Raw genomic sequence first — 23,370 nt, 5'->3', positions numbered from 1 at the left:
GCACAACGATTGCTGTGCTCGGCTCCCACTGCAGTCATTGTGCTGTGAGATCCCACTTTGGGGATGTTTGTGTGCCTCAGACCCTGAAGCAGCCAGGCACCCCCCATTAACCTCCAATCGCCAGTACCACTGCGATTGGGGGTAAATGGGGGTGCCCCGATTTGGATCTAACAGCACAATGATCACTGCGGGAGCCGAGCACAGCAATTATTGTGCCTTGAGAAGCTCTGATATCCCTGTCACAGCAGCTCACACTGAGCTGTGAGCTGCAAACAATAGAAAAGTTTCTGTAACAAGAACACTTTGAATTGCAGTAATAAAAGCCCCTTTAGCGCCCCTTACATTTTCACATTTTTTACTAAATTAACCCCTTAACTGCTGTCTGATCACTGCTTGCATGCAACGGTATCTGGCTGCAGACTGGAGCTACTGGAGCTCCACTCTACACAGGAAACATGTGACCTCCACTTACCCAAGTTGTGTCTATTGGTTGTTTGTTATGTTAAAGATAATTAAAAAAATAAAAAACAGCGTGGAGGTCACATGTTTGCTGCCCAGAGTTGAGCTGCAGCACGGTGGCCAAGACCCTACAGTAGTGATGGGCCGAACACCCCCCTGTTCGGTTCGCACCAGACCATCTGGAACAGGGAAAATTTTCCAGCGAATATGCAGACTCTATTAAAGCCTATAGGATACGAACATGAGAAATCAAAAGTCCTCATTTTAAAGACTTATATGCAAGTTATTGCCATAAAAAAGTGTATGGGGACCCGGGTACTGCCTTGGGGGACATGTATCAATGCAAAAAAAATTTCTCAATGCAATTGTTTTTACAGGAGCAGCAGTTTTAATGTTGTTTAAAGTGAAACAATAAAAAATTACATTAAATATCGTGCCTGGGTGGTCCCCTCAATGTGCCTCAAAATTAGAGCATATGTACGATGTATGTAGCCAGCTGCAGCAATACTGACATTTCTAATAGAAAAAATGTAACTTAAACTTGCTCACGGCTGTAATGTATTGTCGGCTTCTGGCAATACAGATAAAAAAACATGAAAAAAAACAGCGTAGGGTCCCCCCCCCCCCAGTCCATACCAGGCCCTTCAGGTGGCCCCGCCCCTTGCCTATAAAAGAGCTGTCAAAGCTGAAGAACGGCATACGGCGGGACGCCTCAGAAGAGGCAAAGGGCCTGGTAAGGATTTGGGGGGGGGGGGGCCATGTCTTTTAATTTTGGTGTGGAGTTCCCCTTAAAATCTGTACTAGAACCCAAGGGCCTGGTATAGTTTCTGGGGGGGACCCCATGCCATTTTTTTTAAAATTCTGTCATAGGGTTCTCCTTAACTACTTAAATACAGGGCACTTTCATCCCCTTCCTGCCTAGACCAATTTTCAGCTTTCAGTGCTCACTGGTATCTATGGGAAATATTGGTCAGTTTGGCATAGCACTGCTCCCCGTCTTTAACATTGGCATCTATGGGAATTATGGTCAGCTTGCCATGGCACTACTCCCCGTCTTTAACATTGGCAGCTATGGGAAATATTGGTCGGCTCAGCATGGCACTGCTCCCCATCTTTAACATTGGCATATATGGGAAATATTGGTCAGTTTGGCATTGCACTGCTTCCTGTCTTTAACATTGGCGACTATGAGAAATATTGATCAGTTTAGCATGGCACTGCTCCCCATCTTTAACACTGGCATCTATGGGAAATATTGGTCAGCTTGACATTGGACTGCTCCTGGTCTTTAATATTGGTGTCTATAGGAAATCTTGGTAAAATTGGCATGGCACTGCTCATGAACTATAAGTGACAGGGACACAAAACTTGGGGAACACCGAGAGGGGACCCAGGGCTACAACATATCGATACATTATAAAAGTGGGGTATGCCTGTACACTACACTGACTGCACTAAAATAACTCATCACACTATCCACTAACTACCTGCCTAATCTCTATTATAACACACAATACACAGCTGAGCCAATCATGGCTCTGACAGGACATTGTGCTGTGATTGGCCAAAGCATACATGTCAGGTGCATGCTTGGGCCAATCATCAGTAATCAATGCACTGCAACAGTGCAGTGTATTATGGGGCGCTCATCGGCGGGCAAACTTCCTGCCGAGCGCCCCATTTGTTTGTGTGTTCAGCGAACACATTAAGAGCTGATGTTTGGACATAAAGCCCATCCCTACCATACAGCAGATTAACAGGACAGGTTCCACACAGAACAGGCCTCGCCATGGTCGACCAAAGAAGTTGAGTGCACGTGCTTAGCGTCATATCCAGAGGTTGACTTTGGGAAATAGACGTATGAGTGCTGCCAGCATTGCTGCAGAGGTTGAAGGAGTGGGGGGTCAGCCTGTCAGTGCTTAGACCATACGCCGCACACTGCATCAAATTGGTCTGCATGGCTGTCGTCCCAGAAGGAAGCCTTTTCTAAAGATGATGCCCAAGAAAGCCCACAAACAGTTTGCTGAAGACAAACAGACTAAGGACATGGATTACTGGAACCATGTCCTGTGGTCTGATGAGACTGAAATAAACGCATTTGGTTCAGATGGTGTCAACGTGTGTGGCGGCAACCAGGTAAGGAGTACAAAGACAAGTGTGTCTTGCCTACAGTCAAGCATGGTGGTGGGAGTATCATGGTCTTGGGCTGCATGAGTGCTGCCGGCACTGGGGAGCTACAGTTCATTGGGGGAACCATGAATGCCAACATGTACTGTGACATACTGAAGCAGAGCATGATCCCCTCCCTTCAGACTGGATCGCAGGGCAGTATTCCAACATGATAAGGACTCCAAACACACCTTCAAGACGGCCACTGCCTTGCTAAAGAAGCTGAGGGTAAAGGTGATGGACTGGCCAAACATGTCTCCAGACCTAAATCCTATTGAGCATCTGTGGGACATCCTCAAACAGAAGGTAGAGGAGCGCAAGGTCTCTAACCTCCACCAGCTCCGTGATGTTTTCATGGAGGAGTGGAAGAGGACTCCAGTGGCAACCTGTGAAGCTCTGGTGAACTCCATGCCCAAAAGGGTTAAGGCAGTGCTGGAAAATAATGGAGGCCACACAAAATATTGACACTTTGGGCCCAATTTGGACATTTTTGCAAGCTGTACACTCACTACTTTACATTGTAGCAAAGTGTCATTTCTTCAGTGTTGTCACATGAAAACATATAATAAAATATTTAGAAAAATGTGAGGGGGTGTGCTCACTTTTGTGAGATACTGTATCTAGAAACAGTCAATACCTGTCATTCTATTCTAATTGAAAAAAAGTTCTCTACAAACACTTTAACCTGTTTACGACCGCCCGCCACAGATGTACTTCGGCAGGCAGCCGCTCCTGCGCGAATCGCCATAACTGTACGGCGCTCGCCCGCAGCAGGCTAGGCGGCAAGCACGTTTCGGCCCCCGCTCATCAGCGGGGAAGCCGATGCAGCTGGCAGGTGGCTCTGATTGCCGCCTGACACCCTGCGATCGTTCCCCGCTGAGAGAGAAGGGCGGTCGGCTGTTGTAAACACAGCCGACCGTTCTTCTCCCTGGAATGATCATAGAGTCCATGTGATCCTTCTATATAGGATCACATGTCTCTATGGTTATTTCAGAAGCCACGCCCCCCCAGTTAGAATCACTCCCCTAGGCTCACATTTAACCTCTTGATCACCCACGGGGTTAACACCTTCCCTGCCAAAGTGGTTAACACAGGGTGCATGCTCGGTTCTGTCTCCAGCCTCTATAGCTCCAGTATTGTGTTCTTGATCAAAGGTGGCGGCTGGAGAAGGGGGCGGGTTACAGCAGCACCCATTGGCGCAGTAGGCTGTTAACTCTTGTTCTTAGGCTGCTGGTTCCTTCCTATTGTATCTACAGTCAGGGACAGATACAGGATGGGGAGGCTGCAGAACCACCATATGCACTAGGTAGCAAGAGCTGCAGTGACAGGAGTGTGAAGCTGGAGAAGAGGGAGAGCTATTTTAGCGGGGGAGATCACATGGGGGACAATTGGCACAGCACCTTGATGGTGTCACCCCTCTGGCGAGGCCAGTGCTTTAGATGCAATGACTAACACATGAACTCTCGGCGATCTGCACAGAGAAGGATCACCGATCGCGAGCTGTCAATAGACAGCGTGCTCTGCTCTAGCTGTCAGATGTGTGTGCGTTATACCGGCTGAGCTCTCATTGGCTGCCGGACCCATATGTCTCCGCCTCCATGACGCCTGCTGGCGCCGCCCTCGGTTGCTAAGGACGCACTACAGTAGAATCCATCGCAATGGAGGACGACGACAGCGGTACTGCTATGGACGGGATCATCACTCAGTTTAACACCTATGAGGACTTTCTGGATTCACAGATCACATCGCTGGACCTCTTCTACCTGGAGGTAAATGGCGCCATCAGTTCGCTTTATAGGATCACTGATAGTATTGTGAATAAGAACAGAGCAGGCTTGGTGTAAGAAATGTTTATTTACCTTTATTGTGTCATCTATTTTTTTCCTGGAAAAAAAAAAAGGATCCAAGTTCATAATGATTATATTCCACTCTAATGTCTACTCCAGTACAGTCTATGTTACAGCAAAACTTTCATGTAAATACATCCCTCAATACAGACATCCCAACCTGCAAAAACGTATTTCAGGGAGGTGGCGCCCCCCCCCCCCCCACACTAATTTAACACAACTAGAGGATGATGAAATGAAATGGAATCAGCATACAGAGGTTTACTTCTTCTGAGAGATATTAAAGGAACACTCTAACCACCATGACCACTTCAGTGATTTAAAGTGGTCATGGTGGTAGGAGTCAGAAACACTGCACATGCTGGGATATTTACAGTTATGCTTTACTGCAGGCTGGTACTGCTGGTGGGTACTGTTGGCTGATACTGCTGGTGGGTACTGCTGGTGGGTACTGCTGGCTGCTACTGCTGGCTGCTACTGCTGGTGGGTACAGCTGGCTGGTACTGCTGATGGGTACTGCTGGCTGGTACTGCTGGTGGATACAGCTGGTGGGTACAGCTTGTGGGAAATGCTGGCTGGTACTGCTGGTGGGTACTGCTGGCTGGTACTGCTGGCAGGTACAGCTAGTGGGAAATTCTGGCTGGTACTGCTGGCGGGTACAGCTAGTGGGAAATTCTGGCTGGTACTGCTGGCGGGTACAGCTGGTGGGTACTGCTGGCTGGTACTGCTGGCTGGGAAATGCTGGCTGGTACTGCTGATGGGTACTTCTGGCTGGCACTGCTGGTAGGAAATGCTGGCTGATACTGCTGGCTGGTACTGCTGCTGGCTGGTACTGCTGGCGGGTACAGCTGGTGGGTACTGCTGGTGGTTACTGCTGGCTGGTACTGCTGGTGGGAAATTCTGGCTGGTACTGCTGATGGGTACTGCTGGTGGGTACAGCTGGCTGGTACTGCTGGCGGTTACTTCTGGCTGGCACTGCTGGTAGGAAATGCTGGCTGATACTGCTGGCTGGTACTGCTGCTGGCTGGTACTGCTGCTGGCTGGTACTGTTGGCGGGTACTGCTGGTGGGTACAGCTGGCTGCTACTGCTGGTGGTTTCTGCTGGCTGGTACAGCTTGCTGGCACTGCTGGTGTGAAATGCTGGCTGGTATTGCTGGCTGGTACTGCTGGGGGTTACTGCTGGCTGGTACTGCTGTGGGTACTGCTGGCTCAGGCTGGTACTGCTGGCTGGTACTGTGCTGTGGGTACTGCTGGCTGGTACTGCTGGTGGGAAATGCTGGCTGGTACTGCTGGTGGGAAATGCTGATGGTTACTTCTGGCTGGTACTGCTATTGGGTACAGATAGTTGGTAGTGCTGGCGGGTACAGCAGGTGTGAAATGCTGGCTGGTACTGCTGGCGGGTACTGCTGATGGGTACTGCAGGCTGGTACTGCTGGTGGTTACTTCTGGCTGATACTGCTGGTAGGAAATGCTGGCTGATACTGCTGGCTGGTACTGCTGCTGGCTGGTACTGCTGGCGGGTACAGCTGGTGGGTACTGCTGGTGGTTACTGCTGGCTGGTACTGCTGGTGGGAAATTCTGGCTGGTACTGCTGATGGGTACTGCTGGTGGGTACAGCTGGCTGGTACTGCTGGCGGTTACTTCTGGCTGGCACTGCTGGTAGGAAATGCTGGCTGATACTGCTGGCTGGTACTGCTGCTGGCTGGTACTGCTGGGGGTTACTGCTGGCTGGTACTGCTGTGGGTACTGCTGGCTCAGGCTGGTACTGCTGGCTGGTACTGTGCTGTGGGTACTGCTGGCTGGTACTGCTGGTGGGAAATGCTGGCTGGTACTGCTGGTGGGAAATGCTGATGGTTACTTCTGGCTGGTACTGCTATTGGGTACAGATGGTTGGTAGTGCTGGCCGGGAAAGCAGGTGTAAAATGCAGACTGGTACTGCTGGCGGGTACTGCTGGTGGGTACTGCTGGCTGATACTGCTGGTGGGAAATGCTGGCAGTTACTGCTGGCTGGTACTGCTGGTGGGAAATGCTGGCAGTTACTGCTGGCTGGTACTGCTGGTGGGTACAGCTGGCTGGTACTGCTGGCAGTTACCGCTGGCTGGTACTGCTGGCTGGCACTGCTGGTGAGAAATTCTGGCTGATACTGCTGGCAGGTACTGCTGGTGGGTACTGCTGGGTGGTACTGCTGGTGGTTATTGCTGGCTGGTACTGCTGGTGGGAAATGCTGGCTGGTACTGCTGTGGGTACTGCTGGCTGGTACTGCTGTGGGTTCTGCTGGTGGGTAATGCTGGCTGGTACTACTGACGGTTACTGCTGGTGGGTACTGCTGGCTGGTACTGCTGTGGGTACTACTGGCTCAGGCTGGTACTGCTGGCTGGTACTGTGCTGTGGGTACTGCTGGTGGGTACTGCTTGCTCAGGCTGGTACTGCTGGTTAGTACTGTGCTGTGGGTACTGCTGGCTGGTACTGCTGGCTCAGGCTGGTACTGCTGGTTTGTACTTTTGTGGGTACTGCTGGCTGGTACTGCTGTGGGTACTGCTGGGCCGGAAATGCTGGCTAGAGACACATGTTATGATGACATCAAGTTCAATGGAGCAAATGTAAGGAGCGGCGCAGCACTGGAGGAAGATGCTTCCTGTATTGGTCAGTCTCCTCACAGGCATTTGATATCACTCTGCCTGTGTCTCATTTATAATGCCAGGACGGAGCCAGAACTATACAGGAAACATCGGCTCCATTCTGACAGCTCAGCTGAGACAGACACAGACTCAGTGGCACCCGGGACATTGCACTGGACTTGCAGGTGTCAGGGAGCCGCAGGCCACATGCGGGAGACTTGGGATGTCTCTCAATATGATATAAATCTGCTTTATGTGCACTAAACAGCATTGTAAACCGAGATATTACTATGAAAAAGTAGGAGTGATATCATCACTATCAATGGCTGTCATGGGTCTGCTACCTAAGGGGTTAACTTAGTGTAGAGTCTGCAGCCTAATTGCAGTGATTGGCAACAGGCTGCTCTATTTAAACTCTGCAGCAGCATTATGTCCTTGCTGTCTGATCTGCAGCTTCCTGTGACCCCTGCTCCTGTTTACCTGCTTCTGTGATTGATCTCCTGTACGACCCGGCTTGACTTTGGGCTTCCCTTGCTTTCTGCCTGCACCTGACCTCGGCTCCCCTCTGACCTTGTACCTGCATGCTCCTTTGGATTCCACGCTGCCCGCCTGTTGTTGACCCGGCCTGTGAACTGATCCGTTTACCTGTGAACCCCCTGAGTGAGTGTGGACTCGGATGTTCCGTCCTTCTGCCTGCCTGCTGTTGGGATCCTTCTACCTGCTGGTTGTCTCCTCTTAAAGCATCTGGGACCTTGGAGCTACCCGTCCAACAGCTGACCCGCCAGGCCCTCATACCATTCTGCTCTCCCGTGCCACCTGTCTGCTCTACCAGGGGCCGCGAGTCAGATACGTAAGGGAGGCCTTCCTCTGCACTATCGGGCTCATCAGTCAGGTACGTGAGAAGTTGACAGTATCAGACAGCCATGTCTGAGCCCGAGCGAGGAACCTCCCCCATGGAAGAACTGTGCCGACATCTGGCGGGTCTGACACAAGCTGTTAAGGATTTACAAGAGGGATATACTCGGCTGGAAGAACGAGTTCAAATTCTGTCATCTCCCGCCAACACTACAGGTGCTACCTCATCCGCACCTGCGGTAGTGATGTTACCACCAGAACCAAGGGTACCCACACCCGAAAGATTTGCGGGTGAACGTAGCAAATACAGAGCCTTTCATAATGCTTGCGAACTCTATTTTGCCCTGCAACCCCGCACCTTTTCTTTGGAAGCAACCAAAGTGGGCTTCGTTATCTCCCTGTTGACCGGAGAACCCCAAGCCTGGGCACATCGCCTTCTGGAACAAAAGGCCGAATCGCTAAGCAACCTCACCACGTTCTTTGAAGCGATGTCCCAACTTTATGAGGACCCCCAGCAGACTGCGACGGCTGAGGCCGCAATACATGCACTTCAACAAGGTCGCAGAGCCGCCGAAGACTACGTGGCCGAGTTCAGGCGTTGGAGTTCTGATACCAATTGGAACGATGCGGCCCTTCGTTACCAATTTCGGATGGGACTATCTGATCCTTTAAAAGATGAACTGGCACGAGTTAGGATACCCCAATCCCTGGACGCACTTATTAACTTGTCAATTCAGATTGACCGACGTCTAAGGGAACGTCGCTCCGAAAGATCCTCAGGCCAATATCGGCCAACTTGGATGCTACCTAAAGTTCCCAGTTTCTCCAGCCAGACTCCTTCTGCTCCAGTCGCTCCGGGCCCGGACACCAGTCCGAACCCATGCAGTTGGGATTGCTTCGTCCCTCTCTCACCATGGAGGAACGACAGCGCAGACGAATCAATAACCTCTGTATGTACTGTGGGGAACCCGGGCATTATGTGAGGTCCTGCCCTGCAAAGATGCGTAAGTGCCTTTCAATCTCCTCAGTGCATGTTCCTGTTTCACCTAACCAAGCCTCTCATCTTACTCTCCCCATTATGTTACAGCTCCCAGGAAGGAGTATCCAGGTATCCGTCATAATTGATTCCTGAGCCTGCAGCTGCTTCATAGACTTGACGTTTGCAGCCAAACACCTCATTCCACTTCAGCCAAAGGCCCGGGGACTAGCTGTACATCTTGCTGATGGCTCCGTCATTAAATCCGGTCCAGTCACACAAGAGAAGGTCCCTTTGCTTACTATCATTGCTTCCCATCACCAAGAGTTTTTACGCCTGGATGCCATTTCATCACCTCTGTTCCCCATCATCCTAGGTATGCCCTGGCTACAGGCCCATAACCCCCAAATCAACTGGGCCACTGGAGAAATCACATTTCCTTCAAGCTATTGCCAGCAACATTGCCTGCAAGAACCTTCAGTCAACCCCTCAGCCTTACTCTGCCTTGACTCAGACCTTGAATTACAAAAATCAATCCCAGTGGCATACCACGATTTTCTGGACGTATTCAGTAAGAAGGGTGCGGAGACTCTCCCTCCTCATAGGTCCTATGACTGCCCTATTGAACTGTTACCAGGGGCTGAGGTCCCTTTCGGAAGGATTTACCCTTTAACTGAGCTTGAATTGGGCACGCTAAAGGACTATATTGATGACAACCTAAAAAAAGGGTTTATTCGCCCATCTACCTCTCCGGCTGGTGCAGGCATCTTCTTTGTTGAAAAGAAGGACCATTCACTGCGACCCTGCATAGACTACAGAGAATTGAACAAGATAACTGTAAAGAACCGTTATCCTCTGCCTCTTGTGCCCGAACTGTTTCAAAGACTAGGAGCTGCAGTCATCTTCACTAAACTGGATCTGCGGGGAGCATACAATCTAATCCGTATTCGAGAAGGAGATGAATGGAAAACGGCATTTCGTACTCGATTCGGGCACTTTGAGTACCTAGTCATGCCTTTTGGGTTATGCAATGCACCGGCCACCTTTCAGCACTTTGTCAATGACATTTTCCGTGACTATCTGGACTTGTACGTCATCGTGTACCTGGATGACATCCTGATTTTCTCCTCCTCTGTTGATGACCACCGTAGACATGTCCGAAATGTGCTAACCCGACTACGGCAACATGGCCTCTACGCCAAACCGGAGAAGTGCGACTTTGAACTTCAGTGTATCCAGTTCTTAGGTCTGATCATCTCTGTTGAAGGCATTAAGATGGACCCTCAGAAAGTCACCGCCATCTTAGATTGGCCAGCTCCTATGGACAGAAAGGGGGTTCAACGCTTCATCGGGTTTGCCAACTTTTACCGGAAGTTTATTAGGGGGTTCTCTGCTATTATCGCCCCCATTACCGAACTAACTAAGCAAGGAACCCGATTCCTCTGGTCTCCCAAAGCGCAATCTGCTTTTGAACCCCTCAAGAAGCTGTTCACGTCAGCACCCATCTTGAAGCACCCTGACCCTGCCTTACCGTTTGTTCTTGAAGTTGATGCCTCGGAAGTTGCAGTGGGGGCTGTGCTGTCTCAACGGCAAGGAGCTAAAGCCCTACTTTACCCGGTTGCTTTCTTTTCCCGCAAATTATCAATAGCAGAAAGAAATTATGATGTGGGAGACCGCGAGCTTTTGGCCATCAAGGCCGCATTGGAAGAATGGCGTTACTTACTTGAAGGTGCAGCACATCCCATTCTTATCTATACAGACCACAAGAATCTAGAATATCTGAGAACGGCTAAGAGATTAAAACCTCGGCAGGCAAGGTGGGCACTTTTTTTCTCTAGATTCTCATTCCATATAACGTACAGGCCAGGGTCAAAGAATACAAAACCTGATGCACTTTCACGTATGTTCAACGACCCTGAAAGGTCCACACTCCCAGACACCATCCTTCCCTCAGGAAACTTTCTTGTATTACAGGAGAATCTCCTATCCCGACTCAAACAGGCTTCTGCTGAGATTGCTTCGTCCTCTGAAACCAGCTTACAGGCACAGGATGGCCTACTGTGGCATGAAGGTAAAATTGTTGTACCTAAGGACTTAAGAATGACGGTGTTAGAGCACTGTCATGACCACAAGCTGGCCGGACACTTCGGTGCCCTGAAGACGGCCGAACTGGTACAACGCACGTTCTGGTGGCCTCAGGTGGTAGGCGACTGTAAGAGCTATGTGGAGTCTTGTACTACTTGCTCCCGAAGCAAGAACAGCAGGGTAAAGGCCTGGGGTTTACTGAAGCCATTGCCCGTTCCAGAGAGACCCTGGAAAATGATCTCAATGGACTTCATTGTGGAACTCCCCCCAGCAGAGGGTTTTTCTACCATCTTCGTGGTGGTGGACAGACTGTCCAAAATGGCCCATTTTTTGCCCATGAAAGATACACCCTCGGCTGTGGAAACTGCAAAAATTTTCGTCAAAGAAATTGTAAGGCTCCATGGTGTTCCAGCCAACATCGTGTCCGACCGGGGTGTCCAGTTCACCTCCAGGTTCTGGAAAGCTCTGTGTGGTTCTCTAGAGATTGAATTGGCTTTTTCCTCCGCATACCACCCTCAGACGAACGGACAAACTGAAAGAACCAATCAGACTCTGGAGCAGTACCTCCGTTGCTTCTCTTCCTTCTCCTAAGATGACTGGGTCTCTTTACTCCCCATTGCCGAGTTTGCTTATAATAACTCTTTTCATTCTGCCATCAAACAAACTCCGTTTTTTGCTAATTACGGCTTTCACCCGTCCTTCCTGCCTAGTATTATACCTGAATGCTCAATCCCTGCAGTCTCTGAAACGATGAATTTCTTCTCTGAAAACAACAAACTTTTACAAGAGACTATGGCCAAGACACAGGAGTATAATAAAAAGATCTTTGACAGGAAGAAGCGAGGAGAACTAATTCTGGAACCTGGCAACCAGGTATGGTTGTCTACAGTAAACTTGAAAATGGCTTGCCCCTCAAAAAAATTGGGCCCTAAGTTTTTGGGTCCCTTCCCTGTTAAGAGGAAGATCAATGATGTAGCCTATGAGCTGGAATTACCCGATTCACTTAAAGTTCACCCCGTCTTCCATGTGACTCTGTTGAAACCTGTGGTTCCGAATCCTTTTCCTGAACGAAATACTGGTCCACCAGAGCCTGTAATGGTCAATGGAGAGGAGGAATTTGAGGTGGAAACAATCTTGGATTGTAGAAGGAGGTACAATCAGGTTCAGTACCTAATTAAATGGAAGGGGTATGGACCAGAAGATAACTCTTGGGAGCCTGAAAGCAATATTCATGCTAAGGAACTAATGCAATCCTTCAAGAGATCCCATGCCGAGAAGTTGGCTCAATTGGGCATCCGGAGGCTGCCCTTTAGGGGGGGGCAATGTCATGGGTCTGCTACCTAAGGGGTTAACTTAGTGTAGAGTCTGCAGCCTAATTGCAGTGATTGGCAACAGGCTGCTCTATTTAAACTCTGCAGCAGCATTATGTCCTTGCTGTCTGATCTGCAGCTTCCTGTGACCCCTGCTCCTGTTTACCTGCTTCTGTGATTGATCTCCTGTACGACCCGGCTTGACTTTGGACTTCCCTTGCTTTCTGCCTGCACCTGACCTCGGCTCCCCTCTGACCTTGTACCTGCATGCTCCTTTGGATTCCACGCTGCCCGCCTGTTGTTGACCCGGCCTGTGAACTGATCCGTTTACCTGTGAACCCCCTGAGTGAGTGTGGACTCGGATGTTCCGTCCTTCTGCCTGCCTGCTGTTGGGATCCTTCTACCTGCTGGTTGTCTCCTCTTAAAGCATCTGGGACCTTGGAGCTACCCGTCCAACAGCTGACCCGCCAGGCCCTCATACCATTCTGCTCTCCCGTGCCACCTGTCTGCTCTACCAGTTGCCGCGAGTCAGATACGTAAGGGAGGCCTTCCTCTGCACTATCGGGCTCATCAGTCAGGTACGTGAGAAGTTGACAATGGCGTCACTATGAGGGTGCTGGGGGGGGGGGGTGCAGACTGCACCCGGGTGCCACCCACAAGAAGGGTGACACCATCAAGGTGCTGTGCAGCCGCCACCCCACCCATTAGTGAAGCTATAAGAATAAAGAGAATATTGCAGCGCTGAAAAGGGTATACAAATGAAAACTTTCTCAAATAAACAGTATAAAATATAAAACGTCTCTTGTGATAAAAGTTCATATAATTAATGTGACGATATTCAGTCGGTGTAGTCCAGTGAACAAGTGGAAACAACGATGAAAAGAAAATTATTTCTCCACCACCAAAAACGAGTGAAATGCAAACTCACCAGAGCCAAATGCTCTAGATTATAGGACAGCAATCGAGTATTGTGCGACTAGTCTCAAGATCTTTAGGACATTAGTGAAGCTATGACAGCGGGCTCTTCCTCCGCTCAGTCCGCCAGATAATGCAGATTGGCGGCCCCATTGTTGTCCTCAGGGAGCATACACTCTGCTAGGTGCTGGGGGGAGAAGGGGAGAGAAAGAGAGCCTGGAACCCGGGAAAAAGCTGAGGGAGGGAGTGCTACAGGAATAAGAAAGAGAGGACTGTGCTGGAAGCCAGAAAGAGCCACGCTGCCCAGCACCACCAAATGGAGAGCCACGCTGCCCAGCACCACCAAAAAGAGAGCCATGCTGCCCAGCACCACCAGAAAGAGAGCCAAACTGCCCAGCACCACCAAAAAGAGAGCCACGCTGCCCAGCACCACCAGAGAGGGAGCCACGCTATCTAGCACCAGCAGAGAGAGAGCCACACTGCCTTGCACCACCAAAAAGAGAGCCTCACTGCCCAGCACCAACAGAGCGAGAGAGAGCCATGCTGCTGCCCAGCACTACCAGAGAGAGAGAGCCAGAGTGAGAGCCACGCTGCTGCCCATAACCACCAGAGAGAGAGCCACGCTGCCTAGCACCACCAGAGAGAGAGAAAGACTGTGCCTCTTTTAGGGTAGAAACGTGCTACCCTGCTGACTAGAGTCACCCTGAGCGAACGTCCAGCCAGAGGGATCACTGCTGCAGCTTCGCTGGGTCTAGTAAGAGGGCCTGTTGGCCATTATCCATTACTTCTCATAGGGACTGAGCCATTAGGCTCAGTCTAACGTGCTATTCTCTAGCCCTAATTATGTCTGCAGGCCTTATTGACTGCCGCAACATGTGCCAACAAGCTCCAACGCTGGGCTGCCGGCCTGAAAATAGGGATGGGAGGGTGACACCATGTTTTTCTGCACTAGATGGCACAAACCCTAGTGGCGCCACTGCAGGGAATATCCGATTGCCTCTTAGGGAATTCCCCTGCTGGAGCAAATTAGACCATGCTTCGTTGCGTTTTTTGGCTTCCTCTGGTTCAACCGTGGGTACAGGATTGTGTATATAGGATTGTATAATTTGTCCCCCTCTTTTATTGGTTGACTTGTGTCTTTTTTCAACCAGACTAACTATGTAACTATGTAACATGTCAAGCCTTAAAATTGTGTGCGCCAAAGAAACAGTGGCAATTTTCAGTACCCAAAATTGCCAATAGATGACGATTTCAAAGCCAGTTTAGAGTTAGCCACAAATAATGTGTGGGGCAGTCACTGTTTTGTACATAGGCACACCAACTCATGTTTTTTTTTTGGATGTATGTATTTGTATGTGGGGGGGGGGGGGCATTATTTTTTTATCTTTTTCTTTTGTCACAGGTTTAATCTCTTTTTACATAACATTATTGCTTTCACAAAGGGGATATATTATATGTTGTGACAGTTCTCTTTATGGAGGCATCAGAGGTCTATTAGACCCCTGATGTCTCCCATGTACTTTACTGCAGCTAATGAAGCTCAGATTGAGCCTTATTAGCTGCTTTCCTTGCCAGCGCTTTCGGAGAATGACGGCCCTGAACCAGAAAGTTAGTTGATACATGTCGTTTCCTGAAACATTTACCACAGAGGGGATGAGGAACAAACTTTCACTTAGCTCCCTTCTTCAGCCTACCCAGCGAGCCTACCCAGCGATACCAGCCATAGTTGCCCAAGCCCAGAGATGGGACAGCCTGGGTTACATGTCACTTGAATCACGTCCGCATAAAAGCCGACAGTCAGCATGGGTACAGATGACTACACACTCTCCCAGCTGCTATAGCAGCCAGGAGTGTGTTTAAAAGCCCTTGATCCCAGCACCATTTTAGCCTTAGCCCCTGGGCTTTAAGAGGAGGATTTCCAGTTATGGATATTTTTACATAGTTACATTGGTCCAGCTTTCAGCACAGCACCCTGAAGCTAGTGAGGATCACTGGGATGTTGTACACTATAGTGATTTCCAGCTTCCAGAGGATCCCAAAGGTATGGTATATTCATAGTTATGTTGGTCCAAGCTGGACCATTGTAATTATGTATAAAATATTAAACCCTTAACCACTTAAGCCCCGGAAGATTTTACCCCCTTCCTGACCAGGGGGTATTTTTTGATTCGGCTCTGCGTGAATTTAACGGAAAATTGCGCGGTCGTGCGATGCTGTACCCAAACGAATTTGACGTCCTTTTTTCCCACAAACAGAACTTTCTTTTGGTGGTATTTGATCACCTGTGCGATTTTTTTGATAATGCGCTATAAACAAAAAAGAGTGGCAATTTTGCAAAAATAACAATATTTTTCATATTTTTTTATATGAAATTCCCCCCCAAAAAAATGTAAAAATCAAAATTTTCTTAAATTTTTGGCCAATTTGTTTTCTGCTACCTATGTTTGGTAAAAAAAAATCACAATAAGCGTATTTTGATTGGTTTGCGCAAAAGTTATTGTGTTTACTAACTAAGGGAAAGATTTTTGTCATTTTTGTTGTTTTTTTTTAACGCGTAATGGCGGCGATCTGCAATTTTTTTTGCGGTACTGCGACATTGCAGCAGACAGATCGGACCCTTGACTGACATTTTTGACACTTTTGGGGTTACCAGTGACATTACTACAGTAATCAGTGCTATACATATGCACTGTTACTGTAAAAATGACACTGGCAGTGAAGGAGTTAACTGTATTGGAGAAGGAAGGGTTAAGTGTGTCCTAGGGGCGCTCGCCCCCTATTCGCTCCCAGACTAGTGACGTACCGGTATGTCACTTTGCCTGGGAGGGGCTGACCGTCGGGACGGGCGTCAGTCGGCAAGTGGTTAAATTCTTCTTTAAGTACTCTGGATCATATACAATTACCGTTTGTTTTTAAATATAAGACTTTCTAATCCTTTGTTGCATATGTAACTCTCTTTTTGGTGGGGTTATGACAAATGGCCCTCCCCATGCAGGATATTGTGCTAAACCTGTAGGTAAATTGGAGAACCAAAACCTGGAAGAGTAGGACTGATAATAAAGTTGGCAGTGTCTCCACCCAGGACAGGGTCTCTGTGCACAGAGGGGATCAAAGTTTTAGGAAGCAGATGGACTTCTTTAATCACTGTAGGTACTGTAAATATCTCCTAAACTTGCACCGTTTAGGAGATATTTACTATATATGCAGCCAATGACGTCATCAGCGCATGAGCTCTGAAGAAACGGCCGTTTCTTCCGAGCCCTGTGTTGTGACCGGCAGTTCCCAAGCACATGCGCGGGAATTATGTCACATGGCTCCCGCCAGTCACACAGCTGGAGTCCACGGACCCCTAAGGAAGATGGGTGAAGATGGATGCGGCCTCCAGCAGTGACAACGAAGGCTTGGTATGCCGATAAGTTTTACATAATGTGCAATTATGTGATGCATACTAGCACATTATGCCTTTACTTTTGCAGGTCAAAAATAAATAAATAAGCAGCGCTTTACTCCCTCTTAAACGTATATAGATGTAAACCAGTATGGAAATAATACAAGCTTTACATAAGAAAAGATTACAAAAATAGTACATCCAATGTTATGTGAACTGGCGTACGTGCACCTGTGCGATCCGACTTGCCATGACACTAATAAACTGGAAGATGACCACTACATACATATGGTAGCTCAGACCTAGATATCGGGAACTGTGCATGTGAGATAACAACAATAGGGACTCGTCTGTGACTAGAATTCAAATCAAGAAGTTATGGGCAGCTACAGTTTAAACAGCCAGAACCCAGGAACAATTACCTAAGAGTCTCTGCTTTTGGTCTAGCTAAAATATAGTATTACAGTAATACAACGCCTGTATTTGGACATGTGGTGTCAGCTTTTCTCTCATTCTCTCTCCCTCCCTTTCTCTCTCTTTTCTTGCTGTCTGTCTCTTTCTCTCTCTCTCCCTCTCCAGCTAACAGTAGAGGGCAACAAATCTCCACACATACTTGGTTTGCTGCTGAAAATTGTGTGCAACACTTCTGTTCTACGTGCATTCACTCTATAAATTGTTAGGCATTATTTCTAAAGGTCCTGGATTCACCCCCAAGCTTAGTGCCCCCATAGAAAGCCACTAGCTTTGGGGGCACTCATGCGTGCTTGCTCCTGAGCTCTACTCTATATGTCTATACGACACACAGAGCGGGGCTTGGCCCTGCCCTACCCCCCCCCCCTCCTCACTGGCTCTGATTGACAGTAGTGGGAGCCAATGCCTCCAGCTGCTGTATCTGAGCCAATAAGGAGTGAGAGAACCAAAACAGCTCATCCCTGGATTGAAATCAGGCTTTGGAATGTTTTTGGGGGGGCTGCAGGCAGAGCTACATGCTTACCTTATTTCATAGAACTTTTTGCATAGACTTTACAACCACTTTAAACATGGTTATCGCGAACAGGATAAATCAACATGTAGGTTAAGGTAGGTGTCTGAACAACTGTACAAGAGTCTAGTATTGTATTGAGACTGCTGAAGTAAAGTGATTTCATCTGATATATGGTTATCAATTAAGCTTCTTTCAGACATCTCCTGTCCAGATGCATGTGCTCCAGAAGTGGCTGCATGTCATCTCTAGGATGGGCTTCCTATTGTTGACAATGGCAGCACAAGTACAGCTACTTGCTATACTTGCTATTTTTTCCCCTGGAAGCACGTGTGACAGGGTGACACCCCAGCAGAGCAGTTGGGAGAATTGGACCTTATCACTTTATTCATTGATAATTTTTTTCATAACTTAACAAAATAATGTATACATTGCATGGAATTTATCAAAACTGGAGCAGACCGAATCTGGAAGAGCTTTGCATGGCAGCCAATCAGCTTCTCTCTTTTATTTTTCAAAGCTTAACTGAACAAGCTGAATATAGAAGCTTATTGGTTGCCAAGCATAGCTTCTCCAGATTCTGATTTAGTTTGATAACTTCCCCTGCAGATTTTGTAAGCTTGCCCACTTAAACAGAAATTAAGCGTCTATCATTTTTATCATAGGTACATTTTAAATGATAGACACTGAATATCAACCAAATATTCTGAAAAAACAGAAGATATAAAGTAGAGATCGTCCGATTATCGGCCACACCGATATATCGGGGGCCGATATGCACTTTCCCCGATATATCTGTATCGGCCTTTGGATTTACCGATATTGCAGATATTTTTGTGACGTCATTGCATATGTTGCGCTCACACGTTCTGTCTTCTAACACCACCTCCCACGCCTGTGCGGCCCATGCGCGACATTATTTCACTGTGCGCTGCACATGTTCTCTGCCTTAAGACCACCTCACACAGCCTCCTGTTACAGCCAGCTGCAGTCCGGTCCGGTCACGGTGCTAGCTATCCATCCACCCACAGGCCCTGGCCTCAGCCACCCACCACAGGTTGGCAGCCGCCAGCCATCCGACCCACAACAGAACAGGGTGCCAGCAGGCCAGCATCCAGCCACCCACTCCACAACAGGGTTCCAGGGAGCAAAGCAGCCACCCAGATGACACCAAGCCAGTCACCAGCCATCGTGACCACACAGTGTTCCAGCAAGCCAGCTACCCACAACAGGTGCCATGGTGAGTGATTGACACCAAGCCAGCCGCCCACACAACACGGTAACCCCAAGCCAGCCACCCACAACAGTGTTCCAGCCAGCCAGCCACCCACCCACCACAGTGTCCCAGCAAGCAAGCCACCGCAGTGTTCCAGCAAGCAAGCCTCCCACGACAGGGTGAAAACAAGCCAGCCAGCCACCACAGTGTTCCTGCAAGCCCGCCACCCATAACAGGGTGACACCAAGCCAGCGAGCCACTAATCACAGACTGTTCCTGCAAGTCAGCCATCCAGAACAGGGGGACACCAAGCCAGCCACCCACCACAGTGTTCCTGCAAGCCAGCCACCCATAACAGGGTGACACGCATCCAGCCAGCCAGCCAGCCATCACAGTGTTCCTGCAAGCCAGCCACCCATAGCAGGGTGACACCAAGCCAGACAGCCACCCACCACAGACTAATCCTGCAAGCCAGCCACCCAGAACAGGGTGACACCAAGCCAGCCAGCCACCCACCCACCACAGACTGTTCCTGCAAGCCAGCCACCCAGAACAGGGTGACATCAAGCCAGCCAGCCACCACAGTGTTCCTGCAAGCCAGCCACCCAGAACAGGGTGACACCAAGCCAGCCAGCCACCACAGTGTTCCTGCAAACCAGCCATCCATAACAGGGTGTTACCAAGCCAGCCACCCACACAGTGTTCCTGCAAGCCAGCCACCCATAACAGGTCGACACCAAGCCCGACACCCACCACAGTGTCCTGAAAGTCAGCCACCCAGAACAGGGTGACACCAAGCCAGCCAGCCAGCCAGCACAGACTGTTCCTGCAAGCCAGCCACCCAAAACAGGGTGACACCAAGGCAGCCAGCCAGCCAGTGCCACCACAGTGTTCCTCCAAGCCAGTCACCCAGAACAGGGTGACACCAAGCCAGCCAGCCACCACAGTGTTCCGGCAAGCAAGCCACCCACAACAGGGTGACACCAAGCCACCCACACTACAAGGCGTCAGCCACAAACCCACACTGCCAGGCGTCAGCCACCAACCCACAAAAGGGTGCCAGCAAGCAACCCACACTACCAGGCGTCAGCCACCAACCCACAACATGGTGCCAGCAACCACCCACACCGCCAGGCGTCAGCCACCAACCCACAACAAGGTGCCAGCAAGCAACCCACACTGCCAGGCGTCAGCCACCAACCCACAACAGGGTGCCAGCAAGCAACTACCCACACTGCCAGGCGTCAGCCATCAACCCACAACAGGGTGCCAGCAGGCAACCCACACTGTCAGGAGTCAGCCACCAACCCACAACAGGGTGCCAGCAAGCAACACACATTGCCAGGGGTCAGCCACCAACCCACAACAGGGTGCCAGTGCCAGCAGCAGCAGAAACTTCAGCAAGCCATTTTGTTAATCTTTTTTGTGCCTTTCAAATTGAAATGGAGATCAATAAGGAGAGAAAAAGTAAAAGTGTGGTCTGGGACTATTTCTCATCTCAACCTTCTCCAGGAAAAGCAGCAGTGTGCAACACATGTACAAACAATATAAGCATGGGATCAGTAACTGCAAAAAACAAAAATATGTCAAATATTTGGGCCCATCTATTTGTTCACATCAATCAGATGTTGATAACAATAGAGTCTGTATTTGTTTGTATGCACTTATAAGAATGCATTTATATTGTAAAATAGGCAAACACTTTTATTTAAAACCATTGACCAGTTCTTGACCTGAGGGATATAGATTCTATAAGATTTTTAATACTTAAATTTCCTATAGTATTAAGAATCCAATCCCTTAACGCTGATTTGAACGAATAGGCACATAAGGAGATAATACAAGCCTTAGAATATGGGAGCCTTTGTTGTGGCAGCTAGGAACTGAACATACTTCCTGTATGGGAGGTTCCGGGCTAGGATGGCAATGGATTGGTCACTGGCGGGGATTGCCTCTATATAAACATAATATGGTGGTTACGATCACATGATCCCTGATGACGTTGGCGAGTGCTGACGAAATGCGTCGGAACATGAGATCGTAGCAGCAGAAGTTCCGGTTTCGAGTATGGAACCCAGGTTGAACGCGGAAGCGTTTTCTCCATGGTTTGAAACCGTGATCTCCTTGTGAATGGCTTTTTTGGAATTTAACTGTAGTAAGTGCAACTTTATGACTTATTAAATTATCTTTTGCCGATACTACGCCATGAGAGCCCCTCTTTCTTGTCTCTACATATATGCCTTGGTCCTAATGTTTTAATAAGGGGTGGAAAACCAATGCACCTTAAGGTAGAGTGACTTCTATATATACCAGCTGCATACATTCATTATGGAGGGACCTATATGGAACATCGTCCTTGTCTGAGCAGTTGAGTGAAATCAATGCCTTATCTGACCCCGTATAACGAAGGGATCTGATAACTTTGGTAAGCAGTTATTTTGCACACACTGGGAGAAGGAGTGAAGGTGAAGGTGAACTTATCTCTGCTATCAAGTCGTAGTGTTTTGATAACAGCCGTCCTGAGATTGAGATATCTTCTGTGGCTTTTTTGCACTAGAGACTTCCTTAATATAGCACTTTATTCACGAATCCACTTATATTTTCACTGATTCGTTGATTAGCCACTTGATATGGTTTTATGGTTTATATGATTTATGTATAATATTTTTTACATATAGTCATTGTGTATTTACATATATAATTAATTTGAAGGTATGGTACTTGGTTGAGCGCAGTATTCCCCCCTATAAGCACAATTTGCCTAGCACCTACCCACCTAGGAGGGTGCTACACACATAACGAGTAGTCATTAGGAGCAACTTCTTAAATTGACAGGACTACTCTATGTACCACATGAGCACATACTGTAGTCAATCAGAGGGAACCAGAATTATTGTTGGTTGTAGGGGATCAAATACTTATTTTACTCACTGAACTGCAACTCAATTTATAACACTTGTATTGTGTTTTTACAATAAATAATAAGTAAATAAATAAGTACACCTATGATGAAAACGATAGACTGTTCATTTCTTTGTAAGTTGGCAAACTTACAAAATCTGCAGGGGATCAAATAATTATTTTTCCTACTGTAGGGGCAAACTAGGATTTCTTTTGGCAATTGTAACGAACGCCCATTTGCTTGGACGTTCGCCACAGGCTACTGGAGGTGTGTGAAGGCCAGACTCCTGCCCACGGACTATGGGCCCTGGCTTGTAGGGGAGAGCACCTCTGTGTGGTGGTATATGCTGGAGGACCATGGGAGTATTGTTGCTTTGGACTCAAATCCATGTCACCCCAATATAGACTCTGAGACTGGGATCGATGTTACAGTCCTAAAGCTGCTTGTTGCAGCAGAGGACTTCTCCACACAATGAGAGATTAAAGAGATGCTAATGATGTCAAGCTCGGCTATTGTCTACTGTGGGGATGCGTATTGACATTTATAGTAAGGTGTTTTGAAAACGAAGACGGGCAGTCTGTGAGCCTACGTCTTCTGCTGTCATCGGTTTAGAGGTGGTTTTGTCTTTACACCTCTAGGAATACGTATTCGGCTTTGGTTTGGGGGCTTGTTTGTTGAGTTAATTATGATAATGTTGCAGTCTCATTCACTTATTGTCTCTTTCCAGATGACCAAGGTATGTTGACTATGTTCTGTATGCAATTGCATTTGCATATGATAATGAAATCAAACACATGAGACTGTATATATTGGAAGTGAGTTGTTGAATAAAGTGTCTTTTATTTTACCCTTCTTCGAGCTTAGGCTGATGTTTGGGGGGAATTGAGGGGCCAGATCACTGCATCACATGAAATTCTGGAGACCTAAGACAGAAATACTTGGTCCAAGTATTGGGGATCTGTTACAGCAACATTTATGTGTATATATAAAAAAAAAAAAAATAAGAAAATTAAAATATACAGATATATTTATTTTTTGCTAAACAAATAAAAAAAGTCAGGCACATCGATATCAAACCAGGAAGTCAATAGCCTTCTCCTATGGAAAGCCGCACACCACCATCCACTCCCTCTCCAAACCGCAAGCAGTAACTTCCTGGTGTGATGACATCTGAGTCGGAGTCTGTAGGTAGGAGTGCGCCAGCCGGCACCGCTCCCGATGACGTGAAGGAAAGCCTACGGAGACCACAGGCAGATGCACTACGGAGAGGGAAATACCTTCCAACGTCACACCATACGATCGTGGTTGCTAAGACAATGCATTTCAGAGGCATGGCCTCCTTCAGGTCCTGAAGAAGGAGGCCACGCCTCCGAAACGCATTGTCTTAGCAACCACCATGTGATGCAGCATCATCTCTGAAGTCTCAAAACGCTCAACAAGCCAAATCATATTCATTTTAATAGCCCCTTATCATAGGTGAGTGTTTTGTCACCTGAAGCTCCAAAAAGTACATGAGCTTCTTTTTTGGCAGATTACAAGCATTTTTGTTAGATGTCAATGTTTGCCTCCAAACACCTGCGAAAAAAATGCCTGAAAAACGCCTAAAAAAATGCCTGAAAAATGCCCAAAGAAAACCTCCTGGAAATGA

At 48.2% G+C, this 23,370-nt stretch overlaps 1 protein-coding gene across 1 annotated transcript in view; it reads left to right on the top strand.

Moving 5' to 3' along the window:
* The first annotated feature begins 4,252 nt into the window (after window positions 1-4,252).
* The window catches only part of CFAP299 (cilia and flagella associated protein 299), a 738,453-nt gene continuing 719,335 nt past the window's right edge, over window positions 4,253-23,370 (top strand). The window contains exon 1 of the mRNA XM_082261915.1: window positions 4,253-4,397. Coding sequence (XP_082118041.1) covers window positions 4,287-4,397 — 111 coding nt within the window. The 5' untranslated portion in view covers window positions 4,253-4,286. The remainder of the gene's footprint in view (window positions 4,398-23,370) is intronic.

This window comes from Pelophylax lessonae (genome assembly GCF_965119305.1).
Source record: "Pelophylax lessonae genome assembly, chromosome: 1".
In the NCBI taxonomy this organism is placed as follows: domain Eukaryota; kingdom Metazoa; phylum Chordata; class Amphibia; order Anura; family Ranidae; genus Pelophylax; species Pelophylax lessonae.
This window is presented reverse-complemented; position numbering and strand designations above follow the sequence as displayed.